A 25,727-nucleotide genomic window follows, 5' to 3' on the forward strand; every position below is an offset into this window, starting at 1 on the left:
TTTTTTAGTGCAGTGACACAATAGAGGGATTCAGAAGGTGACCTAGGTTACTACCATGTAAAGATGCGATGACCATGTTGAAAAAAAAAAAAAAAACAAATGAAAGAAAAAGTAGAGCCTACGACCGTAGCATTCAAAAAGGTTTAATCTTTTAAATAAAACCATGAATCTGAATGCTGTAGCAAAGTCATCCCCAGTGATGTCACATAACATTTTTTCATGCAGTCCCGGGACAGTACAAGGGGAGTACAATACATAGTTTTTGCCCGGTAATGGCACACAATGTGTCACTGAATATAACAATATAGTATGCATTGCACCCCTATAGGCTTTATTTTTATAGTTGGTTTTATTTCCCATAATACATTAGGTTTTCTGTATATAAAAAGAAAAGAACAATCACATCATCAAAAATGAACCTTACCTTTCAATATATCTAGACATATTCTTCCCAACTTGTCTACATTCGGATGATAGATTTTGGTCATGAAGCGTACTTTAGGGGCTGCCATTGGGTACTCTTCAGGAAGGAATAGTTCAAGTTTAAATGTCCCTCCTTCAAAGGGTGAATCCTGTGGACCTGCGATTACAACATGGAAATACCGTGCGTTGCTGTCATCTGGTTCAGCTTTTATTCCAGGAACTGGTTCTGCCATTAAGCGCTGGGTTTCCTGTAAAACAAGAGGAATATTGTATGACATGTAACTATATTTTATGTGCTTGGGTCAAAAGATGATCAAAGTAAAACAAACATTCATATCAATTAATCAATTGACTTCATTGTAACATAGAACTATTGAAACCACAGACAGGTAATTAGTATTTTCAAGAGGCCTACCTTAACAACTTGTCTATATAGACCAACAAACGGCACTCTCTATACAGCGGGTCTCTACCTGGATCGAAGGGAGATCAGCACATGTCTACCTGCTGATCGCCCCTCCGATCACTAAATGTAGCAGTGATGTGTATAACATCACTTCCACCTTCAGTCTGTCATTTCTCCGACTGCTGCAGCAGATCTCTGCTTCATCAGCTTCTTTGGGGTCCCTAGATGACATTAGAAGTCCAATAAAGAGGACCTGTCACTGTATATTTGCGATCAGGTAGGGGGCTTGTTAACCGCTCTATGTGATAGCAATAAAATGTAAAAAAAAAGTCACATAAAAATATATATATTTTATAAAGTCCCCCGTCCCCATGTACATGCAAAACATGTGTTGGGTGCATTTGCGTGCAAAAATTCTAGGGTCGTCAATCACTGTTAACACCAAATTGATGATCGGCAATAGCTTTGGTCTGTAACCAATTTGGGGTAAGGCTGATTTTTGCGATTTCGTGCGCACGGGCAATATCAAGGCTATTGGCTAATACATTTTTCATAACGAAAAGTTTTTTCCTAATGTGTTGGTACTTTTTTCTTATATAGTAAAAATTAAAAAGCCCAGTGGTGATAAAATACCTCCAAAAGAAAGCTCTATCTGTCCCCCCAAAAATGATATAACGTTAATTTCAGTACAGCGTTGCATGACAAAATAAATGTCAAAGTACTGCAGTGGTGAATACTGAAAAACGACCTGGCCAGGAAGGGGGTTTAACAGCCCGGTCAGCAAGTGGTTAAATGACACTTATTACAAAATCTGAGAGCACAAACCATTTTTTTTTTCCTTTTATTAAGACAGCAAGAAGCCTGTAGCAGGAGTGTTTGAGACCATCTCTACAACACCACAAGCAGAGGTTCTCGGATCACTAGATGGCTAGGAAAAGGGAGTATAAGGTGGAACCCTATACTATGAGATGGAAGCACGGAGAACGTAGGTCTTACACCTTACATGAATCTGAGCTTCATTTTCAGTTCAGACTGAAGCATACTTTTAGCCCTTTTTTTATTACTTTAGTCTCCCATGGTATTACCTGTCGTCCAATGGAGTCAGCGAGGCCTGAATATTATTTTTTGCTCTTATATAAAAGTGTTTAAAAATGGTGGACTCTCCCCCATAAAGTTGACCTGGGCTTTCCCTATAAAGCACACAGTGACAAGATTCACTTCAATACCATTTTCAAAAGCTGCACATACTTTCCCACCACTCTTCTCCAGCCACTGGGAGTGAGAGAACGTTATGCATGTGTATGCTCCAAATTGTGACCTGCACAGGGCTAATGAGTCTCAACTCCCCCCTAGTGACACCTTTAGGTGCCTGAGTAGCCAATCACCAGTGCAGTCTTGTGGGGAGGGAGGGGCGTAAATCACATGTGCCCCCATATACTGAGGTATCGGGCATTTTTCTTTCTGCACCAGGACCCTTATAAAAGTTAGTCAGAGAGCAAAGGGAAGGTGTGTTGCTGGTGGGATGGCGCCATTAAAGTGAACCTGGCCTGTATTTTGCAAACAGTGCAGTGCAACAGGCTGTGTAAACTAATATTCTTTGATGTAATACTTAGCACTTCAACCACCAGTATCTACCAGAAAGGTGTCAGAGGGCTTGGCTCAGCAGACTCAGGCTAATAGGTAATCATGTGTGCACAGTTAAATAAATATACCAAAATGGAATAAAGGGGCCACCATTCACACCCTTCGTGATTTACCAGCATCAGCTTTGAGAGCTACTGGTCGATCACAATCTACCTAATGGGCACCCCTGCATTACACTATGGGCTATGGGTACGGTAGAGCATGATTATTTTCTACTTTGAGGATGTGAAGGTAGATTGGGAAGCCTTCTGGCTCCCTTTGTAACCAGGCACTGCTGTGAAATTCCAATTCACTAATCTGAGAATACTGCTTGTGATCCAGGTCAAGGGATTCCCAAACACACTGACTGGAGAAACCTTACTACTTCTCACACACAACGCCTAATGTTCACAAATGTCAGAAGTGACGAGTTTTGCATAGCTACTAATTACATTTAAACCAGCCTAGGAGGTTTAACTTGGTCATACAGGAAGCAGAGAGAACGATGACTGAACCTGACCCAGCAAGATGTGCCCTGAATTTATAAGAACCAGATTAAGGTCAATTGAACAAACTTTCTGCCTAGCAAAGCTGGCTGCTGGATCACATTCGCAGCCCACTGACTTAACTTTTCTTTCACCTACACATTGTTTACTGTACAAATGAGCCTCAAACTCAAGGTAAATACATGCAAACTTGCATGCCCAGACAAATACAATGACACAAAAAGATGTTATGCACTGAACAGTAGAGGACCGATATGTTCAAATGCTAAAATTCAGGCTGATAACAAGCACCATCATACAAATCATGCATCGTAAATGACGCACATCATCAGTAACCCACTTCTACTTATCAACGAAGCACGTCAAACACTCAAGTACCACAAGTGGTAAGGGATATTTTGCTGGAGAAGAAAAACCTGGCTGGCTTCCTAGTTTTCACAGGTGACCTCCAAGCACAAGACAATGGAATCAGCCCATATTAGGCTGCCGTTATAAATGCTTCCAAAAGCTTTGAAAAGAAGCAACTACTGAATGTACATAGTACAAGGTATTTTTTTTCTTCTTCTTCATACTCGTATCAGTTAATTCAACAGCCAAAAGTAAACATGCACACACAACTAAGGCTTCAATCACACGGTCCCGCGTCAGGAATCCCAAATATACTGTTTAGAAGCTGCAGCCGCTGGCACACCACATGTAATTGTATATGATCAATGCATCCAGAAACCGTGATCTATTCCTAACTGCATATAATCACTTATGATTACATGCGGTGTGTGCCAGCACACTGTTGCTTTCAGATGTGGCCATTGTCACCCAATCATTAACTTGAACAGGTGACAGCTGCCACTTCTGACCGGCGTATTTGTGATTCCTGCTGCAGAAATTCACAGGTTCCTGTCACAGGAACCCCTAAACGCACCTATTTAGTAGGTGTGCATGTAGCATAACAGGCCTTGTTGCAGTTCAGTTAAAAACACAAATGTATGATTAAGGTGAACCTGATCCAGCCTTAAACAACTGTGCAGCACAGTGGCGTAGTGGGTAGCGCTTCTGCCTGGTAGCACTGGGAGTCCTTTGTTCAAAACCCTGTGCTTGTGTGGGTTTCCTCCGCGTACCGCGGTTTCCTCCCACACTTTACACCTAAATGAGGAAGCTGTAAAGGCTTAATCTTGACTTAAGACAGAAGTGCAGGCCCCATGTCCAGTTTGGGCCTAGGATCCAAAGTGCTCTATAAGGACACAGGGATTTCTTTGAAAATGAACATGTATTTGCTGTCATCACAAGGCGATGACAACTATAAACTATGTTTATAGTTTAAGTTGTGCATTGTAGCACAACTGTTACCGTAGAAATGTTTAGGTGAAGACAGGTTCAAGCTAAAAACACATAGACCAGCGGTCTCAAAGTACCGGCCCGCGGCAATGGGTGGCAGCGGCCGCTTGTAAATGCCAGATTAGGGATTCCTGCTGCAGGAAAACACACGTTCCTGACGAAGGAATCCCTAATTGCACCTAAACCTACAGATATGAATGGGGCCGTATTGTCTGTGTATTGGGGTCCATAGTACCATACCGGATATAGTTACATTTTAGTTTTAAGTTTGAAATTTGGCAAGCTGCAGAAAAATTGCCAAGTGTAATAAGTTTGAGACAGTAGCATTGGAGTCTTGGAGAGAAATACAAATAAGGCAAATGCTTAAAAAGCGATTGTAAGAGGGAATGATTTGGAGCCTCCATGTAACATACGCGTGTGTTGAATGCACGTGTCTTCCGCACCAGACTCAATTGAACATGATCATTCCTACTGGCATCCAAATAACACTGAAGCAAGACCTGCTCTGCACCACAAGTGGTCTGCTGGTATTGCTTAGCCATACACATTGGGGTTTTTGATCTACATAAAATCCAGACCAACATATTGGAGTTTCTTACAAGTGCTCAAGTTTCTTTCCAGGACTCAAAACCATACAAGTAGGTTAATCAGCTTCTACTGAAATTGGCTCCAATATAGGTTTACGCTGTAAGACTATGGTACACTAGATTGTAATTAAGGGAAGAGAGCACAGTGGAATATAATAGCAATATATAGGCCATTTTGTTTATACTTTTGATTTGAGTTTTTGTTGGGGAGATGGGCATTAAAAGGACCTTGCATTTTCATGGTTGCAATGGCCTTCAAAGCAGTTCTAACCAATAACACGTTCTGCAAGCTACATCAGATAAGATTTATTTTCCTTTCTTTTGTTGTCGATGATTTCACAACAAGATTTGCTGGTACTAAAAGTTCAAACTTTTCCGTACTGATGAACTGTACTAGCCAATCTAGATAAAACAGATTACCGTTGGCACACTGGTCTAAGCTCAAAGCTCTTGTGGCTATTCTTTTGAGCCAATCCTGCCTAAATTTACTTGTACAAGCTGATTAGCCTGACTGGAAATAAAATGATAAACCTGCACTTTTCAACCCACCATTTCTGGAAGATTCTATGGTAGAATCTACACTACCTTGTACAGTCACAAGTGTAACACCCCATTCACACTTTCCTGTGCGTTTTTTTGCATCTTTGTTGTGGTTCGTGCATAGGGCAGCCATTTGATTTCTATAAATACAACAGTGACTGCCCACCACTAGGAGTGTAAAAAACAAGAAGGAAAAAAGGACAAGAGTCCACGAGAGAGCTTTTTTAGGTGTAATATTTGGGAAACTTGCTTGGGCTAATACACGTTTGAGTATGTTGGAGAGATGAGCTGAAAAATTAAGGACAACAGAGGCGCCCGAACAGAAGGGAAGTACTCAGAAAAGAAAGCTTCTTTTAGAGGGTCAGATCAATGCGTTTAGTGGCTTCCGAATGGCCACTTCTTCAGGACACAGGTGCCATACACTTTTGCAAGCAAAAGTAGGGATTACATTCAGTCAGGAGTAGTAGTGCTAAATGATCCTGAGTGCAATCATTACTCTGGCTCACAAGCCAACTCCTTATATTGTAAAGCGCTGCACACTGTTGGCGCTATATAAATCCTGTATAATAATAATAGTAACAACAACAACAACAACAACAACACAGCAAGAAATATGGAGAGCCAGGAGGCTACAGACAGTGCTGCTAAAAATAAAGCCTTCTTTTTAAACAAAGGTAACCCCATCTACTATATTGGCATTTAGCCATTTAACCCCCTGTACAGCAGCACAGGGGGAGAAGGAGGGGCAGTACATGGAGCTAATCAGATATCCTGCTTTCATATTTGCTGACAGGAGAATAGAGATGACCTCCTCAGCCTGTTGCTACTACTTCAGTGTCTAATCACAGGCTGAAGGCAGAGGTTGCATAACTGCAGCAGAGAAATGTCAAATTACCAAGCAAGCAGAGCTGTGTTGTAGGGCATCTATATTTCAAAACTTGTTGGACAGAAATACAAATCCTTTGACAGATAGGACCGCTGTATTTGAACCATTTAGACATTTACCTGGATTTTAAGCTTTGAGCACGGAGACTGTGTTTTTCCCACCTAATCCCGCCACATCGCTTTTTTTTATTGAAATGTCACAGGTGACATTTAATTTAGTTCTATGGGCAGAGCAGGATGAGAGGCAGTTGTACCACGTTGTATCCCGCACGCCTTATTATTTCACCGCACACTACCGCAACATGGTGGTGTGAACGAGCACCACCTGTAACAAGGCAAATTGTCTTGTCTTGCATTGTAGATGCACTGGAAAAAATGGCCAGCACAACATTAACACTGATGGTGTGACTGAACCCTTATAGTTTTTGAGCATTTTTTTTTTCTTGCGTATTTAGGCTTAAGTGCGGTTTAAGCCAATAGGAAGCTAGGTCATAGGAGGAGACGTTTTTTTAGCCTTGAAAAATGCTTATTTTTCCCGGCTTCCATGGGGTAAAAAAATGCCCCATTCTGCTTAAAAAGTAGCTCATGTACCCTTTTGTGCTTCAGGCATCAAGCTACAGGCACTTGAATGCTCATATGTGAACAGACACAATTTAAAAGCATAGGATGTTGGTTGTTCAGCCTCAAGCTATAAAATGCTTAGGTGTGAATCAGGGCTAAAAAAGAAACTGCACAGTAACACTATACACTCTAGTTCTTGGAACCAGCAGCCTTGCGCTGAAAATTAACAGGGATAACAGATGTAGCAAAAATCTAAGCTGCCTAAATAGTGTTTCTCAAGTCTATGCCTCTTACCACTAGAAAAGTCTTTTGCTAGCCTTAGAAGCTGCAGATTGATATTAAATGTTGCTAAGTCCATGATATACCACAACACCAGCCAGTCCTTCATGAAAACAAATGTAAGCAGAACACCATCCTCTTGGCTATGCCCGACTTCGGAACCTATGGCTGGCAGTTCCTAAATTCCCATTGCTGATCTCTCTGCTGCCGATGGGCGACCGATGATGATGTAATTACTGCACTTGCACACTTGATGTTACATCTCTTCAGCACCAGACTCCATGCTTAACAGATTTAGCTCAGTCCTCCTCTTTCTGTGCTTTAGCTGCACGGATATCTTTGGCCTCCTTTTATACATCTCTCTAATGGCTGCACACAGTTTTCTTGTATCTCCTATATGCAGTTTACTCTTACTAATTTGCCTGACAATCTGGTTGGCTCGGTGATGGTAGACTTCAATAGTTCCCACTAATTGCTGACTTCTGCTTTTTTTCTCCAACCTTCCAATTTTCTTTCTCTTTCGTTTAGAAATTCACCCTTTTCAACTAAATGTGTCCTTTTGAAAACTAAAACTTTAGTCTATGCATAAGATTTTTCAGATTTTATTCTAATATTAAACCAAAGACATTGGTGATCACTAGAACACAAATTTGCTCCCACCTCAAAATCAGGCAATCAATTCCCATTTGTCTAGAATGTGTTGGGATTTTTTACTGCATTAGACAAACCCCTTTCAATGCCTCCAACATAGCTCTACTCCTGTTTCTAAACAATTTAAAAACTCCAGTTAATGTCCAGCATGTCGAAGTCACCCATACCTAAAACCTCTCCCTTCATTGGCATTTGTCATCCCATCAAGCAATTGGTTATAATCCCCACACTGCACTAGCGGTCTGTATACTATTACAGTTCTAAGAAAAGTTCTGTCTCTGGTTTGTAGACACACCCAGAGGCTTTCAAGCAGTTCATTTGTTTTCTGCATTAATGTTATTTTTATGCTATTCATGACATAAATGCCAACTCCATCTGCCCCCTTAAAGTGACATTAAACCCTCAGATTTTTTAACATAAACCAATACTGTAATGTGTGCCTTACTGTAATCCATGGTTGTTTCCCTTCTCTTTGCTGCTCTTCCTTTTAAATCTGTATCTGTTCTCGTGCTTGGGGAGAACTTCCATTTGCAGCTGAGTGCCTCATCCTGTAGTGCTGGCTCAGGTTGTGAACCTTCACACAGACACCGTGTATCCATTTCAGAGACAAGGCAGTCTGCTCCAAAACAGAAGAAGCCCAGCATGAGAAGAGAGAAGGATTTAAAAGGAAGAGCAGCAAAGAGAAGGGAAACAACCATGGATTACAGTAAGGCGCACATTACAGTATTGGTTTATGTTAAAAAATCTGAGGGTTTAATGTCACTTTAAGTAGAAGTCTACACTCAAGTCCACCTCTTCCTCAAGTCTGCACAAACTTTGGAGGAAGAGGTGGTGCAAGATAGCTCAATAGAGCACATTGTTTACACAGCCTCCTGATCCTAAGTAAGGTATACACTTGAGGTGCACTGAAATTAAATTTTCAAAACCGAAAATAAAAAAATGTCAGGCCGAAACTTTTTTTTCCTAACCTTTACAAATTTCTTTAAATATTTGTTTTTTTTTAACTTTACTGTCGGGTGCTATCGGGGGTCCTCAATCTTTTTCAGCAGCCCCTGTTATAAATGAACAGGAAGCCTCTATACTGAGTGTTTCTGTTAATTCATAAACTGAAGAGATAGTAAGTTTACCATGTTCACAATCATGAATGAACAGGAGGGGATGTAGATCACTTCCCATTCATTCATAATTGGGGAAACAGTAAGCATACTATGTCCTCAATTATTTACAAACTCTCCATGATGGATCAGCTGTCACAGGAGGCTGAGCGAGCGGTGCAGGGAGGAGAGCTCGGTCTCCACTGACAGCCGATTCCTCCCCCGCACGACCGGTCTGACCTTCTGTGACAGATGTCTACGCCCCCACACCGCCACTCTCCCGATTTGTCACAGGAGGCTGGGCAGGGCGGTGCAGGAGGCGAGCTCAGCCTCCTATGTCAGTGCTCACAGCTGTCTCCGCCCCCAAACCGCTGCCCATCCCGCGCCCGGTCACAGGAGGCTGAGCAGTATGGAAGGAGAGAAGCCGGCCGCTTACATCGCTCTCCTCCCACACCGTTCGGCCTCCTGTGAGTTTCTCTCCTCCCCGCCGGAACACAGAGCAGTGCCCAGCAGGGAGGAGAGAAACCAGGGATGTACTGTTATTTCGGCCAAAAGGTGACACTTTCAGCATTTTGCCTAAAGTACATTTTCGGCTATGTTTCGGCGGCCAAAATTTCGGTGCATCCCTAGTATATACAGTGAACAAATTTTAAACAACAAAATTTCGGAACCTTTGTTTGACTTTTTAATAGATGGGGTCAAACGGATCAATTTCGACTGAAGTGACGAAAAAAGAAAAATCAAAAAAAGGAGCATGTTGGAGAATTTTTATCAAATGAAATTAACAGTGAATTGAGTTTTCATTTGAGAATCTACATTCATTCCAAGACCAAATGTTATATGAAAATCAAACAAAATTTTGAATGACAGTCAAATCTCCTTTACTCCTACTTTAGACTGAAGCACACAAACAGAGAAATCCAGACTAGCAAAGACACTAATTAGATGGGAAATTAGTAACAAGCTTCCAAATATTCCCACAAAAAAATGGTATTGCACAGAACTAACCCAAACTTCTTCATACATTTAAAAAAAAAAAATCAAGCACAGATACTTACCAAGGACAATCTGTCTCCAAACTCCTGCTATTGCCCAACAGCTGATGTTCAAACTATGCATTTCTGTTCTGATGCACTCACAATGAGCAAAATCCAGTTACCATTCCACTTAAAATACCACACAAATTAGGATAACAACTTACCCCTCTTACATATGCTAATGGAACCTACCCAATACTTAGGGCTAGTGCAGACTGGGGCGATCATGTGTGGTTGCAATGGGGTTACATCTGCGTGGCAATCACTGAAAAAAGGTACATGTTTTTTCAGCCACGATCGTGCGCAACTGCACGGGCGGAATTTCAATGGGAAACTGCGTGATCTGCTATTAGAAAATAATGGCACAGCCAGCGTGATTAGCGGTGGTGTCCAACTCCCTATCCGCACGGTTTCCTGCACAATTGCAGAGCGGTCACGATTTGCCTAGGTGTGAACTGGCCTGAGGCACCAATAAACAAATACTCCAGTAATAACACCTACTAGGTGACCACCAATAACAACCACAATTCAACAGTTAGGTAAGCAAAACAAATACTTTACTTGCCTTATTCAACTACTAATCTTCAAACTAGTATCTGCTGCACTTCTGTCCTAATGCAAATTCCACAGAGAGACATAAAAAGTCTATCAATGAAAACACTGTACATCTAAGAGATAAATTCCACGTTAAGAGTATGCTGCTAGTCTATTCATCTTTGTTAGAATTGCATACTCATGCTGAAGTTCAGCAGACAATGCCAACAACCTTGGAGAGCCATCCAAGCTATGTCTTTACTGCACTGAATTAAAACATAGCCATGCATATCATTAAGAGATACGGATGCAACTGAACAATAAACACATATCTAACATATTATTCACTTGAGGATTTTGAATGCAAGAGATGCGCCCTTAAAAACTTTCCCCTGCCGCTATTACCAACAGGGGTGTGGAAATTTTTGAAAAAACTACTTGTCCAAGGGCTAAATCTACTTGTCCTTCATAACAATCTACTTGTCCTGATACAAAAAAAAAAAGTTTTAAATTAAAACTAGGGATGCACCAATACCGCTTTTTGGGTATAGAGTACGAGTACCGATATTTTGCTTTCGGTACTCACCGAATATCGGTGCTTCCGTTTGCATGGAGCAGGCTTCCCGGGCAGCGGGTAATGAGATGCTACCCGGCTTCCTGACTGCCAGGGAAGCCGACTCCATGTTGTTTGGCCGGCTTGATTGTGAATGGCTGGGAAGCCGGTTTCCCGGCCAATCAGCATCGAGCTAGCTTCCTGGCCAATCAGGAAACCCAGCGGCGAGTAATGACCCGATTGGCCAGGAAGCCGGCTCAATGCTGATTGGCTTCCCAGCCAATCAGCAAGAAGCTGGCTTCCTGGCCAATCAGGAAACTGGAAGGCGGGTCATTAGTCGCTGCCCCGCATCCTGATTGCACGGGAAGCTGGCTCCATGTTCCCCTACGGCACTGCCGGTCAGAGGAAATATTCCTCTGACCAGAATTTCTGGTATTGGAGAAGATATCGAGCATTTGGGCGAGTACAAGTACTTGCCCAAATACTCTGTATCTGTGCATCCCTAATCAAAACTGTATTGGTCTGTGCTAAATAGCGCTTCTCATTGGTCAGTGTGGTCCCCAGACCACGCTGACCAATGAGTGCTTGCAATTTGCGAGCGAAATTCAAAATGCATAGGGCAGGACTGCGATGCACAGTACGGGGTAAGGACAGTACACCTGTACCGGCGGAGGGTAAGGACTGTTTGCCGAAAGGTAAGTATAGCCGGGGGGTGGGGGGTTTTGGGAGAGACGGGGGCCAGATTTGATCGGGTAAATCCATTTTCCCATATTACCTGGGAAAGTGAACTTGCCCTTTAATGCACATTGTGCGTGTGGGAGAGTTCTGCTGCCTCGCTACCACAATATGGCACAGTGAAATGGCGGCAGCACTCAACGCACACACACAATGTCCTATGCGTGCGTTTATTTGCATGCAGATGGCGGGGGCAGCGGGGTTGGTTTTTTTTTTTTTACATTGTCACTTTTTTTTTATATATAATTAATTATTTTTTATAACTTTTTTTATTTTTTACCCCCACCTAATTTTATTCCGATCACATGGGGATTTAAAATCCTCTAAGTGATAGTTTGGAGGTGACAGGTTCTCTTTATGCAACATGCCCTCCAACACAGAACTGATGTTCTGTGTAGTTCCTGACAGCTGAGACAGGTGGCGCTGTGATCACAGCGCCACGGTCTCAGTGATAACACAGAGCAGATGAAAAACGAACGGTTTTCGTCTGCTCTGCGGGCTCTATGGTGAGCTCATGTTCCGTGGTCTCAGGTCTGCCAGAGGCGACTTGGAGGGGTCTTTTACAAACTCTAAAAGCTATAGCTGAAAGTTAAAATAAAAAAAAAAGCGAAAAAAATGCTAAAATGGTCTGGCCAGCTGAGGTTAAAAGTGTAGCCTGGCAACAAAAGAGTTAATGTGGTTATTCCTTCAAAAAAAAAAAAAAACCCTGAAAGATCACAGACACGAAGTTGGGTTTCAGTCCCGTTACATGGGTTGGTGCAATGCAGTGCCAGACGCACCTTGCTGGTGGACATGTGTTGGTGTGCTGCCAAAAAATCAGCATCCACAATTTTTGCTCCATTCGGCAGCCCATTCAAATAATTGAATTCACTATTTTCTCAATCTATTGGAGGGAATGGTTATGTTTTCTAAACAGCTGAATAGATCTCTAAAAGGCAAGTTTTGGTAAAAGGTAGAGCCAAATATGTTTGCATCACTACTACCTCATACTAGTAACTAGACACACAATGGCAGAGGAAGAGGGGGACTTCTAAAGTGCCACCTTATATGCCTGCACACTTCCTTCGATCCCTTTTAGAGCATCCGGGAACCTCGAAATCCAGGACAATCTGTACTAATAAAGTGGGTTGAATGCCAGCCATACCTCCAACCTACATTCTTTACTTCTGGTAATTAGGGCCATGTCACAGTGATTGTCCAACAGTAAAGCAAATGAGATGAAGGAGATGATGGCAGTTTCTAGAGCTGCAGCTAACGACTATTTTCAAAATCGATTAGTTAGCCGATTATTAAGTTCGATTAATCGGATAAAAAATAAAATACATTTTAAAAAATGGCTCCAGTGATGGACTACTAGTTTGTATTGAGATTGTAGTCCATCTCAGGAGCAAGCTTGGAGCGGTGGAAGTAAAAAATAAAACAAAAAAGTGTGGTGTGCAATATAGTGTAATGAAAAGTGTAAAATTATACAGCAATGAATGCAGAATGGCATCGGCTATAGAGGGATACAACACATCCCAGCAATAGTACATTATACAGCACAATGCAGAATTCCGCCAGCTGTAGAGGAATACAACAAATCCCAGCAATAGTGCATTATAGCTAGTGGTATTCTGCATTGCGCTGTATAATGTTATATTGCTGAGTTTTGTAGTCCTCTAAATCTACTGGTATTCGGCATTGCACCACTGTATAATTTATTATTGCTGGATTCTGAGATCGGACCTGTCTATCGGCAGCTGTCACCACCCCCACACCGGCTCCTCCTTACTACTTCTCCCCGCGTCCCTGTGCCGATCGTGGATGAGGGCGGGCGGTGAACGTGAGGTGGGGGAGGAGGTGCGGCGCGCAGCGTGTGGAGCCGTGAACAGGGCCAACCAATCGGAAGCCATTTAATCGATGATTGAAAAAGTTGACAACTTTTTCAATAATCAATTATAATCGATTATGTTTATGTCGATTAGTTGTTGCAGCCCTAGCAGTTTCATAACATTACAAGACACCCCTTCTTTTGGGGATCCTGGGACACTACAGAACAGGCACCCGGTACACGTTTTTCTTCCCAGAGGTTTGGTTTGAAGGTGAACGATAAACAGGCTATGGACATTCTAATTTTTATATTTTTCTAAAAATATGTAAAGTTTTAAAAAGTCCTTAGCGCACGCTGTGCCTGCAGCCACTCTAGAGTAATTCATCAACCTTTGCAGCTGAAGCAATCCATTCTAAATGTTACCTTTTCTCTGTAGCTGGCAGACTGCTGGCCTTCTAATCTGTGATGTAAACAGAGAAGCAGGTGCACAAGAGGTGGGAGACAGAAAAAGGCTGAGGCCCAGATTAAAACACTTCACTGCTTCCATTCTGAACCTTGGAGGATGAATTTCTCCACAGTGGCTGTAACTACAGAGATCACTGAGGGCTTATTTTAAATCTTATTTATGGTTTCTTAAGACTATGTAAATATTTGAACATCCAAAGCCTATCTACAGTTACACTTTCATCTACAAACATTAGAAGATCAACAACTGATAGTATCAAAGTAAAGAATGTCATATCTAGGAGGGGGAACTCTAGATAAAAATTACCAGATGTAGACCAGTACATACACCCTAAAATTGCACCTCCTTTTTCCCTAGAGTGGAAAGGCCAAATTGAAAGGCTAAGCTTCTAAGGCACCAAAAGTGTGAAATTCAAAGTCATCTTGGCACACACTTCAGTCACAAGCTGTTAATAGACTTTAGTAGACATTCAACAAGCTTCAAGTAGTGCTGAAGCTTACTAGAATCTGCTAGCATCATGCTTAAAATGACAAGCAACACTCTAAGATGTGGGTTTAACCTTCCTAAACTGGAGCTGAATGGTGCTTTAAAGGCCTCCGCAAATCTGCCTGAAGCTTGTTGTACATATTGTTCTTATAAAAGCTGAGGCCTATGTGTGCAAGGCTTTACATTCTGACTGTACAACCAATAAAAACTATGGTACTACAAGGGTCTACATACAAATAAACTGAATAAATTGTTTTAACTGGCCCTTACACATCAACTGGTAAATCTTGATGCACATCGTATGGCCACCGTTATAGCCAATATCAGTAAATGTAACGAATTGAAAAATTTGCAAATATCGGCCCCAGTTATTGGTAGATCCGATGGACAAGCTTGTGAGATATAGGCACCTCTATGTAAGACTCCTAATCAGAAACCTTTTAGCATAGAGAATGAATGACATGCCTTCTGTAAAGCTCCTCACAGCAATAGCTTGAAGCAAGAAATTACGAAGTGGTATTGTAAACCCAATTGTGGCCATCTCACTATTTCTTTGTGGCCCACAGCTAGTTTAAGGGCCAGTGACGATAAGCTTTGATGGGCAAATGTAATCTGCTTCTGAGATCATTTAGAAGTCATTGAAGTAAAATTTAATTTTCAGTTAAACTCCTTCGGACCTGTATTTGACCTACTTTGCAATCCATTTGACTTGTATGGCAATAGAAGCTGTTCTGAAGTGAACCAATGTCCATCCAGATTTAAACTAAATGAGGATGCAGCTGTACAGTTAATTAGGTTAAGACTTACCACTGTCTTACAAATTAGTACTTCTGGATATGTTTCACTGCCCCTTTGAGAGGATCCATGATTAAGATCTGCAGTCATTTGATGCACTGTTGCCCTTCTATTGTCTGGTACCAGTCTTGCCACTCTCCGTTCTGCCCTAACATTGACTAGTCGCTGACGGCCACAATTCGCACGCTCAGACCCAGATTTGTGGCTGACAGTCCAGTCTTTAAACACTTTAACAACAGCTGCTCTTGAACATTTAACGAATTCTGCTGTTTTGCTGATACTCGCTCCATGGCTCTGAGCGCCAACAATCATCCCACGTTCAAAGGCTGTTAAATCTCGTTGTTTACCCGTATCTTCAGAAACAAAATCACTTCTACTGTCGTGGTAAACAACCTGCTTCCCTATTTATAATGGTCTCGCCCTCTAGCAACCTCAGCGCGAAATTAGAGCTAATTTGGCTACAAACGTCAGGTGGTCATAATAATCTGGCCACTCAGTGTATGTCTCTGCCCATCCCCTATACTGTTCTGGCTAACCAGCTCATGCCGTACATTAGAAAAAGCTTCTATTATAGCACAGAAGCTGATATTTTTTACTCTACGTTCAGTCCTATGAACATTGAGAACATTTTGTGTCAGACAAGAGGTACTGTGGGGGACATCTCTAGATTAAAGATGACCATTGCAACAAAAGAAGCTTTCCATTATTTTCTCTTTAAATATATTGTTTGTTAGATTGGAATTCTGCTCTAAAGCTGAAATACATGTAAGAGCTGTTGTACCTGCCAAAGTATTTGTATTTCTGTCAATCCAATTCTAAGATTTACACAGCTCTACCACACAGCACAGCCAGGCAAATTGCACCACTTTGTTATGACTGTAGAAGTGATGCAGTGGGGACGACTTCACTTCACTCCAGCCTGGTGACTGGACCATTAAACAGCAGTAGTCAGATCATCTCTCTGCTCACTCCGCATGTTCTCTGTCAGCACATTCGCATGCAACTAACCTAATTGGTTTTCAGACCTGACCCCCCCCCCCCCCCCTCCCTCCCAAGTCTGAGTTCTGCTGTGCTGGAGAATAAGAGAGGCTAATCCCATGTGAAATACAGGTACTTACACCAGCTTAAATATATATTTAAAGCTGAACTCTGGGATACAAGTCAAATTCATCCATCATGGGACCGGATATGTATATAAGAAAGCTGCTAATCACTAACAATACAACCTCACTAATTAGCAGATAAATCCCTTTTAAACTGTGACATTATCATTCCCATTCAGTAAAAACAGCAATGGTGAATGACTTGAAGGAGGTATCATGCAAGGCAGTCTATGAATGGACGAGGAAAGATTATGTTTACTCTCCCCTCCTCTCTCCATTCACAGAATGCCTTGTATTCTGTGAAAAACATTCATGGCTTTTTATGAACAGACAGGGGGACAAGAAGGAGCGGGACCCGGATCCTTCACTGTATGGGTGCCGGAACTCTCATAGCAAGTACAGAGATTCCAATGCAGCCCTTACAGTGACTGACCATAAACATGTGATCTGGTGACCATCATAGTAAAATTCCAAACAATATAATATCCCCAGCACACCATGTTCTAAAATCCAGACAGGGCATTTATTCGTCCTGCACAGGACGCAACGTTTCGAGGCCACTGAAGGCCTTTCTTTTTTTAAGCAGTAGTGATGCAACTACTACTACTGCCAGAGGAAGAAGTCCTTGGTGGCCTTGAAATGTTGCTTCCTGTGGTTGATGAATAATCGACCAGTCTGCATTTTAGAATATGACGTACCGGTGATATTATATTGTTTGGACTTCTATGATGGTGAAATATGTGTGTCACAAGATCACACGCTTTATGGTCTATTGATATAAGGAATGTGCTGGATTCTCTGGGGGAAATGTATCAACACTGGAGCAGAGAGAATCTGGAACAGTTGTGCACAGTGACCAATCAGCTTCTGTCTTTCATTTTCAAAGCTTAACTAAACAAACCAAAGAGAGAAGTGGATTGGTCACCATGGACAACTGCTACAGATTTTGATAACTTTCCCACTTTGTATTTATGGACATCGAGAGTTCTGGCTCTCACACGGCAAAGGACTGAGTCGTTCGCCCTACTCCTTTCTCTCCTCTCGTCCATTCACAAAAAGCCTTGTATTCTTTTTACAGAAGGAAAGGTTTTCTGCACATGAATGAGAGGGGATAGACATCACCTCCTATTCTCCATTCACAGAACACCTAGCACACTGAAAAGAATACAAGGCTTTTTGTGAATGGACAAGAGGAGAGAAATGAGTAGGGTGAACATCCCAATCCTTCATTGTATGAGCACCGGAAGGTGTTTGGTACCCAGGATGAATGAAAGTAAGATGTCTACAGGAAACCGCAGCCATGTGACATCTGGATACTCATCATTACAGGTAACTTAACGGGCTTGTGGTCATTCCAAAAAAAGAATCATTTCCTGGAGTGCTGCTTTAACAATGTATACCTAGCTTCATTAACCTCAGCCTGGCTTTCTATAGCTCGCCATGCACTATCAAATCAGATGGCACTGCCTCCTTTAGATCTACCATCAACTATTTGCTGCAAGGGGCTGCCTGATTGGCTACAACTTGAATGGATTGTATAGTTTTGACGTCCTGTTACAGTTTTGGTAAATCTAAAGAAGATTGTGTGGAGATTGACCAATCTGGTGGTATAGCGTATGGCCAATTTACGATCTCCTTGCTATATCGCTGACACTACTTTTATCACTTAACCCTTGCAGTGGCATTAGGGTGTCATTTATTTATAAGGATTGCCAAACTGCAAAAGCTTTCTAATGACTCATTTAATCATGGATTGAACGTCCTTATGCTGTCATAATGTAATCACACTCAGCCTCTCTGTCTGCCTTTGTCCGGGGCAGCACCCTGCGGCTGAGGGATGCGGCATCAGCGGGCTCCGGGATGCAGGCTGGAGGGCGGGATGTCTCGGCGAGGGTGGGTGTGGCCCCGTACACATTCAATGGAATGGAAGGCCTGTGTATGGCGCTTCACCATCCGCCTCTCAGCAGTAGCGCTCACTATATCGCAAAGACACCAAATGTACCCCACAAGGCACGCCGAATTTCATCCTGCTGACTCTGCCACAGCAGCGAGCAGGCCGCCCCACCAAACGGCGGTTGCCATATTGGAGGGAAGCAGAGGACAGCACAGTCCCGCCACGGCACTTGCTACATGCAGTACATAGTCTCCGGTGCACAGTCAAGTACAACCATTCACACATTTACCTTAACAATCCTGCGGGGAAGCCCGGCCATCTTGTCTTATAGCGAATGCAGCCTCGACTCTCTCTGCGTGCGGCCGGATCCTCCTGTCACGCACAAGTGAGAGCGCGACGTCCGCTTCCGAATACGTCATCACGGCGCCCCGAAGGATGCCGGGAAACGCAGTTCTGGCGCTCCGTAGCTGTATTGTGTGTTGGTGATGTAACCAGGCCTGAAAAGCACGGGGTCATTTCCAGCACAAAGGCAGCGGTGGAGCTTATTGGGATGAATGGGGTGACATTTTCAGTCATTCTTTTTCCCATTCTGATAACCTAAACTGCAATGACACCACCTTCTTCTATGCAGTGAACATGTGTGTAAAAGAAAGGTCCATTTCATACTAGTGATTCTGTTACTGGGGACAAGGTGTGTTCATTTCCTTAGCCAAGTGCTGAGTAGCTGTTCTGCAGCACTTCAGTTCCCTACAGCAGCTTGGCTGAACACTCCGGCTGCACAGTGCTAAGCAAAATGGCGGAGGATAATATTTTTGACTAATAAATACCATTTTCCAACAAGCGCCACCAAAACATTTAATTGTAGGTTCCCACACTGAACTGGTTTCCTCCATCTTGGTTCAGGCACCTTTCTCAAGCACTGGCAGGTGTGCTGTTACACTCAGTGCTCTGCATCCACATTCAGTTCCGCTGCAATTGCTAAGTTAGCAGTGCCGAGTAGAGATGTGAAGTTCGGATCTTTGAAATGTATTGGTTCATTTTAAATGGTTTATTCAAATGAATCAATTCCTAAATCGATTCTTCGGTTCTCTTTCTGAGTCGGCTGGCAAGCAAGTGAGCCGAAGCTCAGGAGCTGTCTGAACCTTAATAATACCGTATATACTTGAGTATAAGCCGACCCGAATATAAGCCGAGGTACCTAATTTTGCCACAAAGAACGGGGAAAAAAGTATTTACGGTAGATCTGAATCAGAAGACTGATTCAGAGAAGGGTGGTAGCTCCTGGGGAACGTTCCTGTGATCAGTGAGGCAGTACTTTGGCTCAGAACCGTCACAGGCATGGTGTTTTGTCAGAGCAGCCCTATTGTCAGATCAGCCAGCGTCGGTGCTTCTGGTGACACGCGATCAGCTATGTTAATGAAAAGTGGTTTACTGCGCATGCACACTGCATTCTGATGGGCTAATGTCACAGCTAACATTGGTAGTAGGGATGTCCCGATACCGATGCTAGTACCGGTATCGGGGCCGATACAGGGCATTTTCAGGAGTACTCCTGAAAATTCATAGATCAGATACCGGCCCTTTAATTTTTTTTAACTAGCTTCGGCCATAGCCCCTCCCCTGGAATACCTCTCCACCAAACGTAGGCTCTCCGCTCTGACCTCTCCGGACGGAAGTGTGACAGCATGGCGGGCGGTAAGTGTTCTGTGTGGACAGTCTCTTCTCCCTGTAGGTGCTGGCTGCAACAGTCTGTGTTCCTTTCACAGACCGCTGTAGCCAGCACGAGAGGGGAGAAGAGACTCCGGCTGTGAAATCCCCCGCTGCCCCCCTCGCCCCTGTACCTTAGCTGCTGCTGCTCCGTATCCCCTCTTTCTCAACTTGATGAAGCTGTTTGCTTTTGTTGATATATCACAAAGTGTGAGATGTCCGTGCTCCTTATGTGTAATGCATTCACCCACGTACACTGCAGTTTTCACTCTCAATGAAAGAAGAGAATGTCCGTTCAGTGTGCTCACGGGGGAGGAGAGGAGAGACGCTGTAAATATTGCCTTCACACAGACCGGACCTTCTCTTCTTTCATTGAGAGGGAAAACTTCTGTGTACGTCTAGTGAGGGCATTATTATTAAACACATAAGGAGCAAAGACAACTGACACTGACATGTACCACCAAAAGCAAACAGTTTCATCAAGTGGAAAAGGAATGGACACTTGTAACAATAGCCAGCCTGCTATTGGATATTTTAAATTGCAATAGCCAATAGCAGGCTGGCTATTGTAACCGCCCATTGCTTGCTGTCAATTTTTACAAATAAAAGGGAATAGGCCTGAGTGCTGCAAGACGAATGGCCATTATTTAGGGTATGATATGAGAATATTTAGGTCAAAAAGAGGAGGATTTGACTTTATATATTGGGAGGGATATTACATAGGTTGGAGTAAGGAAAATGTTCAGTCAAAGAAGTCAAAAGAATCAGCATCTTTTGGCCACCTAAGAGCTCCCTAATTAGGCTCTCAGGTGGCCAATGAGGACTGCCAGATGACCAGTGGGGCTCTCTGCTGGTCAGTGGAGCTCTCTGCTGGTCAGTGCAGCATCTGTGGTGGTCAGTGGGGGCTCTGTGGTGGCTAGTGGGGGCTCCTGATAATTAGTGGGGACTCCGCTGTGGCCAGTGGGGGCTCCCTGGTGGTTAGTGGGGGCTCTGTGGTGGCCAGTGGAGGCTCTGTGGTGGCTCCCTGGTGGATAGTGGGGGCTCTGTGCTGACTCCCTGGTGGATAGTGAGGGCTCCCCGGTGGATAGTGGGTGCTCTGTGGTGGCTAGTGGGGGCTCTGTGGTGGCCAGTGGAGGGCTTCCTGGCGGTTAGTGAGAGCTCTGTGGTGGTTAGTGCGGGATCTGTGGTGGCCAGTGTGGGGCTCCCTGGTGGTTAGTGGGGGCTCCATGGTGGCTTCCTGGTTGTTAGTGTGGGCTCAACTGTGGCTGCAGCTGCCAGTTTGCCCGCAGCAAATGCGGCTCTCTGATCGGGCGGCCGCTCGCTCCTCAAGTGGGTCCTTGGGATGCCCCAAGCGGCCCTCTAATTTTCATTCCAATTCCAAAGGCACTGTGAGGGGCTGTGAGAGGTTTATCCTTATCCCCCAGCTATGGTGTCAGCGACCTTCATCCTTCCCGACAGCAGGGGAAGACTTGCGCTGGTTGCTACAGCAGGTGTCGGGAGCAGTGAATCTTTGACATCTGGGATTACTCGCATGTGGAGCTAATGCAAGGGGCAGAGCTAGAAAAACTTTCTGTACCCTCTAAGGCTGGGCACACAACTTACAACCATCGCAAGACTTTTGTCTTGCGATGGTTGTAAGGTACTTAAAAAAACGTACGATCTGCCTATCTTGCATAGGCAGATCATACTTGCGATGATCGCAAGCCACGCCCCCTGAGGGGCAGGCTTCCGATGACCGCAATGCCGAACGGGCAGTGTGCGCTTGCGCACACCGGCCCGTACGGCTGTTATCGTACGGACATGCCACAAACCCGCCGAACATCGTACGATGCTCGGCGGGTTTTCGAACATGTGCGTAAGTTCAAAGTCGTGCGACCTTACAGTAGTAGAGGTCGCACGGCTTCCACACACCTTACGATAATCGTACGATCGCGGGATTTCCCGCGATTATCGTACGATTATCGTAAGGTGTGTGGGGACCTTAATAAGTCTGCCTAGGCACAATCTCCTCCACCTGTACTCCCCGCTGTCACTGTCCGAAAAATAACTAGCCTGATTCTTTTTTGCTATCTAGGGTTGCATGTGCAGACAAACAGTATATGACTCCTATAAGCAGCAGTTGTGTCAGTTTTTGCAGCCTTCCAGTCATATGAATATACATACATAGCTTTATTCAACCTGGTTCACACCTGAGCGTTTTTACACACAAATCTATCTCCACAAAAATGTGCAAAAGTACACATTTCAATGCAAGTCAATGGCGACTGTTCACACCTTAGCATTGCGCAACGCGTACGAAAATGCCTGTCGCGCAAAAAGATGCAGGAGCTATTTTCAGGTGGATACCGTGCGGTTTTGGTCCCAAACACATCTCTATGCAGGTAGAAATGCACATTTGTAAAAGCAAATACCTGCAAAACCGCACAAAAAAAGATGAAAAAAACGTGCCAAACTGGAAACGCATAGTTGTGCACCTAGCCCAAGATGTGAGCAGACTGGTGTACGTGCAGCATTAAAGTGACTGAAAATGCCATCCAGGAAACACTATACACATTTTGCTACCAACCAGCATTTCCAATTATTTTCATGCTGCAGATATGAGGACATATACAGTACAGTGATGTGTTAACCAACATACTAAAATTGGTGGCAACACACATCTACAGATACGATCTGCATGACGAGATCTAGCAGAGTGAAGGGGATTGAGATGCTTGTATTAATGCACTTGTAGTCATAATTGTGGGAAGTTACCACAAGGGACTAAAGTCTGCGACACATTGCACACGCAGCAGCGCAGAGCAAAGCGCAGAGGTAAGCGAAGCTGCGGGGTGCAAACATTTACTGTACATGCAGTGTGCGAAAGCTTGAGTAGCTGACCAAGCTAATTGGTTGAAGATGTAATTTTTCATCTTGACACACTCCGTTATGCAAGCTCTTGCAAGCTGACGTGCTGGGAGCGAAAATTGCAAGACACACTGCACGTGAAGGTCCGCAGCCTGCCACTTCCCTTGTGGCTTCGCGTGCAGTGTGTCATAGCCTTAAGTTATGCGTGTCCACAAAAACACAAACGAACAGCAAAACAATCATTCCTCTGCTCCATCTTCCTCTCTCCTCCCTCCACCCTTGTCCAGGCTAGTAGATGGACAGCTGCTGGAGACTGCTCTGTCCCTTGTGATCTTGTGCTGGGCAGGAAGTTCAGTGTAGCCAAGCTGAGAGAGTTGGAGGCAACTGTTTGCAAACATGATGACTGTGTTTGGGAAAAAAATGAAAGAAATACTTTGCAGGGCAATGTATATTTGATCTGGATTTATTATTATAAAATGTTTGATAGAGTAATACTACTTTAACCACTTCAAGACCAGGTGTTTAGACCCCCTTCCTGGCCAGGCCATTTTTCAGTGTTCAGCGCTGCGGTACTTTGACTGACGTTTATTCCGCCATGCAACGCTGTACTGAAATGAATTTTATACCATTTTTTAGGGACAGATAGAGCTTTATTTTGGTGGTATTTAATCACCACTGGGGTTTTTATTTTTTATTATAATTAGGAAAAATTACAGACCTTGTTGTTCACCCTCCCTTTCCTCTCCCCCTCTTGCATTCACAGAGCACCATGAGGGGAATTTATCAAAACTGGAGCAGACAGAATCTGGAGCAGTTGTCCATAGCAACCAGCTTCTCTCTTCAGTTTGAACAGTTAAGATTTGAAAATGAAAGAGAGAAGCTGATTGGTTGCCATGCACAGCTGCTCCAGGTTTGATAAATTCCCCTCCATGTATTCTGTTCACACATTGCAGGGCATTCTGTGAATGGATTTGGGAAGATCCTGTCATTTACCTGGATGAATGAAGGTCTTGTTGTACTCTTTATCGGATATCCCAACAGCAGGGGAGGGAGCTCACAGTGACAGTGGGTGGCGCTGCTGACCACATGAATTCTTTGGAGGAATGTCACCAGCACACCAAAAATCCTTTCAGGATCACCAAGTGTTCATTTATTAAGAACCAAAGACAAGCTCTTTTCGTGGCCCTGCAGGGTCCCTTCTTCAGTCTTAACATTGACATTGGATTTCTGTTGCTGGCGACATTCTCCTAAACAATTCCTGTCATTTACCCGCCTCCTCCTTCCACTCATTCACTTACAGAACACCTTGCATTTTGTGAACAAAAATACAAGCGAGGGACTTTATCAAAACTGATGTCGACAGAATCTGGAGCAGTTGTCCATAGTAACCAATCAGCTTCTCTCTTCAGTTTCCTAAGTTAAAGTATCATTAAAGCCTCTGGGTTTTTTGCATATATCTACTGCTAGCAAGCAGTAAATATATGCAAAAAGTGTAAAAAATAATTAAAAAATGCTTTAAAAGAGGTCAATACTTACCTGTGTCATCCCCAGGCGCTCTCTTCCGAAAATTTGAAAATTCTCTGGCGGCCACAAAGCACCCGCATGCAGACACCGTGGGACAGGAAGTGCCAGCAAGCACAGAGGAGTCAGCGCTGGATCAGAGACACGCAGCAGCGCTGGAGAGAAGGCTGAAAAGGACAGCAAAGAAGAAGATCGGATTAACAAACCTCATTTAAGGTAAGTGCTGACATTAACATTGGGGGGAGGGAAAATTTTTTTTGACTTTTATGTCACTTTAAGTTTTGAAAATTAGAAGCTAATTGGTTGCTATGGGCAACTGCTCCAGATTCTGTCTGCTTCAGTTTTAATAAATCTACCTCCCCTTGGATGTTATAAAAGTCCTGACAATGTCCAGGCCTGCTGCTCATGCAACACACTGTATGTATTGTGGGTAGGGACAGGAGACTTGAATCCCCAGAGTTCCCACTTACATCAGTTCCCAGACTCTGCTATAACAGGAGATTGTGGGGATTCTGGTGTAAAGGTGCCCATACACTGCGGGAAATCCCGCGATCGTACGATAATCGTGCAGTGTATGGAAGGCGTACGACCGTTTCTACTTTACGGTCGCACGTCTTCAGTCGAACAAGCAGTGGCCACAAGTTAGTGGCCTGCTTGTTCGACAACTGCCGAACGGGCCGGTGTGTGCACACGCACACTGCCCATTTGCAATCATCGAAAGCCCGCCCCTGATTGCAGTCATCGCAAGCCCGCCCCTCAGGGGGGCGGGCTTGCGATGATCACAAGTACGATCTGCCTGTCCAAGATGGGCAGATCGTACGTTTTTTTAAGCACTTTACAACCCTCGCAAGACAAAAGTCTTGCAAGGGTTGTAAAGTGTATGGGCACCTTTAGGGGCAACCCTGGAGACTCTGATGTAAGGAGTGGTTATTTTTGGTTCTACTGTATACACTGGCCTGTTCGTTACTAATTCCTGACCCCTACGCACTGTGCTACATAGTCCTGACCCTTGCACCCTGAAAATTACATAGTCCTGACCCCTGCACTCCATACATTACACACTCCTGACCTCTGAACTGTTTCACACTCCTGATCCCTGCACTCCATGAGTTACACACTACTGACTGCTGCATTCTGTGCATTAGACACTCTTGACACATAGCAGAGTTGGCTCAGGTTTTATTTAACCATACATTTTCAGTCTCTTAGACTGTTATCACTATTTGGCCACACCCATAATTAACTGCAGTGTCAGAGGCATTTTGTCTTTATATCTTAAATATCTGCCTCTTGTTCCAAAGTCTGTGACCAATTGTTTTGGGGCAGAATACAAATGTGTGTGTGTGTGG

At 43.7% G+C, this 25,727-nt stretch overlaps 1 protein-coding gene across 1 annotated transcript in view; it reads right to left on the reverse strand.

Moving 5' to 3' along the window:
• UBE2N (ubiquitin conjugating enzyme E2 N) overlaps positions 1-18,714 on the reverse strand; it is a 22,473-nt gene extending 3,759 nt beyond the window's left edge. Inside the window, exons 1-2 of the mRNA XM_018560241.1 lie at positions 18,593-18,714; positions 425-671 (exon numbers count right to left, since the gene is read on the reverse strand). Of these exons, the coding sequence (XP_018415743.1) occupies positions 425-671; positions 18,593-18,622 (277 nt within the window). The 5' untranslated portion in view covers positions 18,623-18,714. The remainder of the gene's footprint in view (positions 1-424; positions 672-18,592) is intronic.
• Between the last annotated feature and the right edge of the window lie 7,013 nt (positions 18,715-25,727).

Source organism: Nanorana parkeri, unplaced genomic scaffold, assembly GCF_000935625.1.
Source record: "Nanorana parkeri isolate BGI_ZX_2015 unplaced genomic scaffold, ASM93562v1 scaffold442, whole genome shotgun sequence".
NCBI classification, from domain to species: domain Eukaryota; kingdom Metazoa; phylum Chordata; class Amphibia; order Anura; family Dicroglossidae; genus Nanorana; species Nanorana parkeri.